The 5784-nt window shown below is 51.2% G+C and overlaps 1 protein-coding gene across 1 annotated transcript; it reads left to right on the top strand.

The window, feature by feature from the left end:
- Positions 1-1482: 1482 nt before the first annotated feature.
- LOC129102769 (uncharacterized) lies at positions 1483-3751 on the top strand. The gene is made up of 2 exons (XM_054613038.1): positions 1483-2292; positions 2507-3751. The coding sequence occupies exons 1-2, from the start codon at positions 1483-1485 to the stop codon at positions 3659-3661; spliced, it is 1965 nt and encodes a 654-aa protein (XP_054469013.1). The 3' UTR covers positions 3662-3751.
- The last annotated feature ends 2033 nt before the right edge of the window (positions 3752-5784 follow it).

Genomic DNA, 5784 nt, shown 5'->3' on the forward strand with positions numbered 1-5784 from the left:
CAGCAAGCAGCGCAAGCTTCTTTCCAACCCATCTCCCTCCACCCACCAGCTTCAGCTTAGCCACAGCATTACCCCCAGTACGCCCAGCATCTGCTCGACCATCACCCGTGTCACTCACACTCCGGCAACAGATCTAGCCGGTAATTACGTCGACCTCGCCCAACTAATCCACCCATCCACATGCAATCCCCACATCCCCAGGGAATTGCAAACCGCTTTCGGCCCCATCGAGCTCAAACAGCCACTCCCCACCCGCTCCAAGGAACTCACAACAGCCGAATTCGCCTATTCTTTCTCCCTTTTCCGCGACACCATCTGCTCGGTTTTTCCCGACCGCAGGCCCGAACTGGACGACTATTTGTCGTTAATCCTAGACCTGGCCTTGAGGTTCGGCGGCAACGGTTTTTACTCCTACCATGTTCTCTTCACATCCGAAGCCGCCGCTTGAGTGCAGCAGTTCAACCAGGGAACTTACTGGGGTACACTAGACCCCGAATTATATTGCAGAGTCTTTGCAGCTCGCTCCTCCCTTAACTGTGAGTCCTGTGGCGCACCTTCCCATCCAGCCACCACATGCACCCTCACAGCCCCCTGCCTTCCACAGCCGCTCCTAGGGGTATTTGGGGGCGGCACCTCCAATCCCATCCAGCCAAGACACTTAACCCCAAGTTGCTCCCGAAGGCTTGCCATCGGTGTGGACTGGATGATGAATGTTAGTTAGAGTCTGATGGTGGCACCTTGCATGGTAGCCTGTCATCAGTGTGTGAATGATATGTAATATACTACTGATTGCCGCTCCTAGAAGACGGAGCCCCTCCGGTTACCGCAGCCTGCCTCCATCATTTCCCCCACCATCCATCATCCCAAAACCAGCCACCAACCAGCCAACAACCACCGGCCCTCTCCCCAAAGGGGTAGACAGGAGAGGCAGACCAGTCCTCTTCCAGGGCGGGAGAATGGTCTGCAACAACTTTAACGATTTAGGATGCAGCACCTCTAGCTGCCGCTTCCTCCACACCTGCTCCTTCTGCGGAGGTGCCCACTCCAGACCAACCTGTTCCCACAACCCCACCAAGCACAGCCTCTGTAAGTACCTCAATACACCAATCAAGGTCCAAGCTCTAGCTTCCGCCTTACAGAACCACCCAGACCGCCAGTTCACCAGCTTCCTAATACAAGGGTTCACACACGGCTTCCACCCAGGTTTGCAGGTTAAACCAGAGCAGTCCTATACATGCCATAATTTGAAATCCGCCATTTCCGAGCCCGACATTGTCGACAAACTCCTGGCTCAGGAAGTCAAAAACTCTTTCATGATCGGCCCTCTCCATAGCCCACCTTTCCCCATATTCAGAATCAGCCCCATCGGCATAGCTACTAGGAAATACTCAGGAAAAAAAGAGACTTATAATAGACCTCTCATCCCCCCACGGCTCTTCCATCCCAAGCATCAATAGCCTAATCCCGAGCCCGGACTACTCCATGCAGTACACCACAATCACCAACGCCGCATCCCTCATTCGCCTCGCAGGCCAAGGAGCCTGGTTGGCTAAAGCGGACATCATCAGCGCCTTCAAAGTTCTTCCGATCCTCCCCGAATTCTGGCATCTTTTCGGCGTCCATTGGAAAGGCTCTTATTACTTCGCAGTGCGCTTGACCTTCGGGTGCAAGAGCAGCCCAAAAATCTTCGACTGCTTAGCCGAAGCTCTCTGCTGGATCCTGACCAACGTTCATAAACTTCCGTACGTCATCCACCTCTTAGACGACTTCCTCACCGTCACGCCACCTTCCTCACCCCCAGCACACGGCCTCAACACTTTAACCTCAGCGTTCAAGGAACTCGGCGTTCCTCTGTCTCCAGAGAAAACCATAGGCCCCAGCACCTCCCTCGAATTCCTCGGCATCACCCTCGACTCAGTTTCACTCCAAGCATCCCTACCTACCGAAAAAATCAATCGGATCTCCTTACTCATTTCAAATTACCTCCTGGCCCCCAAATGCACCAAACACCAACTCCTTTCACTGTTAGGCCACCTCAACTACGCCATTCGCATCATCCCCCAAGGTCGATCCTTCTTGTCCCACCTCCTTTCAGTCGCCGCCTCTGTCCCAAATCTCCATGGCCACGCCTCTCTGGACAAAGCTTGCAAAACGGAGCTAAAACTGTGGCACCAGTTCCTCTCCTCATGGAACGGCATCTCCTTATTTTACGATGACCACATCACCAAGCCGGAAGACATCCAGCTGTTCACAGACGCAGCCCCTCCATCGGCTTCGGCGGCTTCTACGGCAGCAAATGGTTCTCAGCCGAATGGCCGCACGAATTCTCATCCCTCACCCCTTCTTCGGCAATCTCTGAAATGTATCCGGTAGTCATAGCAGCCATTCTTTGGGGCCGGGAATGGTCCAAAAAGACAATCGCTTTATATTCAGACAACAGCGCCGTCGTAGACATCATTAACAAAGGACGGTCACATTGTCTAGACATAATGCAGTTCATGCGTAGACTCACCTTGGTTTCGGCCCAGCACCAATTCATCATCCAAGCCTATCACATCCCAGGTCACAAAAACTCCATAGCCGACTCACTTTCTCGTTTCTCTTTACAGAAATTCAGACGATTGGCGCCAGCTGCGGACCCTCTGCCAACTCCGGTCCCACCGTTTTCAGCCACCATCTTCAACTGACCCCGCTACTAGAACACCTAATCTCTGCCTCCCAAGACGCCATCCTCAACAGCGTCGCCCCCAGAACACTCTCATCATACCTCACCGGATGGAATAGCTTTAAAGCCTTCCACGCTTCCCTCGGCCTTCCATTCCCCTCACTCGACGTCCTGACCCTCACGAACTTCATCACGTTCGCCCATTCACTCCTCAAGATCAAGCCTTCCACTATACGGGTCTACATAAGCGGAATCAACTTCTTCGCCAAACTTTCCTCAGGCACTCCTTGTCCAGCTGCGTCCCACTCACACATCACCATGTTACTCAAAGGTCTCCGTAAAGCCGAACCACACCCCACGCCTAAACGTCTGCCCCTCACCTCGGACCTCCTTACTCGCTGCATCCAAACACTCCGTGAAGGCTACCTATCCCCCTTCATGGACAAAGCATTGGAGTCCATGTTCTTGCTGGCCTTCTTCGGCTTCCTGCGCTGCTCGGAATTCACCGCTCAGAACTCTGACCACCATCCATCGCAACACGCCACCATGTCCGACATCTCCATCCACCATCCGGACACCATCATCTACCACCTCAAACGCAGCAAGACCAACCAGTCTGGTCCGCCCCAGCCCATCTACATCTTTCGACTAAACTCATACCTAAGTCCATTCGAACCCATATGCGACTACATAAGCGCAAGATTAGCCAGCGGAACTTCTCCACAGGACCCGCTTTTCATCACAGAGACAGGCAAAGGGGCCACAAGAACCTGGTTTCACCACCACTTCCGCCAAATCCTCCATAAATCCGGTATACACCCGGAACATTACTCAGGCCACTCATTCCGCATCGGGGCCGCCTCCACTGCCTCAAGCCAAGGAATCCCTGACCACATCATCAAGACCCTCGGCCGCTGGTCGTCCCCTGCGTACCTCACCTACATCCATTCCAACCTAAACGACATCAGAAACGCACACCAGCACCTGTCCTCCTGAAGCTGTCTTTTGGGGACTCTGCGCCACCTGGCCTTCCGGAGAGACAGCCCCCACCCAAGAGTCTCCAATCCCCCTGTTCCTGCCAGCCACCGGGCACCATCGCTCTCCTCCCACCATCAGTCATCAACCTTCCCTACCCTCCCTGCTTCTCTACCCTACACCCCTCCTTCCCTCACCCTCCATCCCTTACCCTCATCCCTTCCTCCCTCGACCCCTACCCCCTCATCCCTCGACCCCTACCCCTTCATCCCTCGACCCTTATCCCTTCATCCCCTCATCCCTCCAACCCCTTCCCTAACTCATCCCTCTGACTCACATTCGTAATAAATCAGTCATAACCTATCTCGTGATAAGCGTGGTCTTTGTTAGTGAAAGAACCTTGGAGTTATCTTTGACCAGGATCTGTCTTTTAACTCTTATATAAAACAGATCTCAAGGACAGCCTTTTTTCATTTACGTAACATTGCGAAAATCATGCAAATCCTGTCTCAAAGTGATGCAGAAAAACTAGTTCATGCATTTGTTACTTCTAGATTAGATTACTGTAACTCCTTATTATCAGGCTGCTCTAATAGGTCTCTTAGATCTTTACAGTTGATCCAGAATGCTGCAGCACGTGTTCTAACAAAAACTAAGAAAAGAGATCATATTACTCCAGTATTAGCTTCTCTGCACTGGCTCCCTGTTAAATCAAGAATATAATTTAAAATTATTTTACTTACCTACAAAGCTCTAACTGGTCAGGCACCGTCTTATCTTAAGGAACTTATAGTTCCATATTACCCAACTAGAGAGCTGCGCTCAATCAATGCAGGGTTACTTGTGGTTCCTAGAGTATATAAAAGTAGGATGGGAGCCAGAGCCTTCAGTTATCAGGCTCCTCTTCTGTGGAACCAGGTTCCAGTTTCAGTCCGGGGGGCAGACACACTCACCACTTTCAAGAGCAGGCTTAAGACCTTCCTTTTTGATAGCGCTTATAGTTAGGGCTGGTTCAGGTTCGCCTTGGTCCAGCCCCTAGATATGCTGCTATATGCCTAGACAGCCGGGGACTACCTAGGATACGCTGAGCTCCTCTCTCCTCTTCTCTCCCTCCTTCTTTATGTATTAATCTCCTATTTATGCACATTACTGATTTTGCTTCTTCCCCGGAGTTCTTGTGCTTTCTCGCCTCGCAGGTTCCCAGGAATCGGGGTTATATTTGGACTGTCATCGTGCCACCTACTGAGGCCCTGCTGACACCCACTACTACTACCACTATCATTATTAGTCACATTACTATTATTATTGCCTGTACTATTATGCTTATTGACTTGCTTGTACCCTGGAGTCTTTGTGCTTTCTCGCTTCGCAGGCTTGTTAGTAACCGTGCTGTTTGAGTTTTTGTTTTTCCAGCAACATGTGCTTTTTGTTTACATTTTGATCATGTGGTGTTGTCATGTGTTTTCTGAAAAGCCATGGGGCCCTGACTCCACCCTGTCTTTGTTTGTTTTCCCGCCATTTTGTGTGCACACCTGATTTCTGTTTGTGGTGATTGGTTTGTGGGTATTTAAGTCTGGTGTGCCTTGGAGTCTCTGCCAGATCGTGCCGGTTAATTCCTGAGCCTTTCCAGCATTCCGTAAATCTTGTTATATTCTGTCTGCCTGTGATTTTTGACCTTTGCCTGATTTTGACCTGCCCTGTTTGGATTTTGGATTTTGGATACCTTTGCCTTGGACTCTGTTCTGACTTTTTGGATTTTTGACCTCTGCCTGCCTATTGACTACGAGACTGTTTTTTCCCTTAGGTTTGTTGCTTGAGAACTAAATTAAATATACTCTGAACCAAGAGCTGTGTGTCTGCTAGTGGGTCCTTCTACTGAATCCCTAACAGTACGATCTGGCCAACATGGACCCAGCGGAACCAGCTCAGTTTCAGACAGTACTCGAGCAACATGGAGTCGTGCTGGGGAGACAACAAGAGCTACTGGAGGAGTTTGGAGGAACGGTAGGGGCCATGTCAGCTGGTTTCACAGACCTCGCAGCCCAGGTACAACAACTTCAGCTGTCTCAAACCCCACCGCCACCACCTCCTCAGCAGCCTGTCCCACCACGGCCCACTCTGCCTGTCTCAGAGCCCCACCTGCC

Source organism: Anoplopoma fimbria, chromosome 14 (genome assembly GCF_027596085.1).
Source record: "Anoplopoma fimbria isolate UVic2021 breed Golden Eagle Sablefish chromosome 14, Afim_UVic_2022, whole genome shotgun sequence".
Classification (NCBI taxonomy): domain Eukaryota; kingdom Metazoa; phylum Chordata; class Actinopteri; order Perciformes; family Anoplopomatidae; genus Anoplopoma; species Anoplopoma fimbria.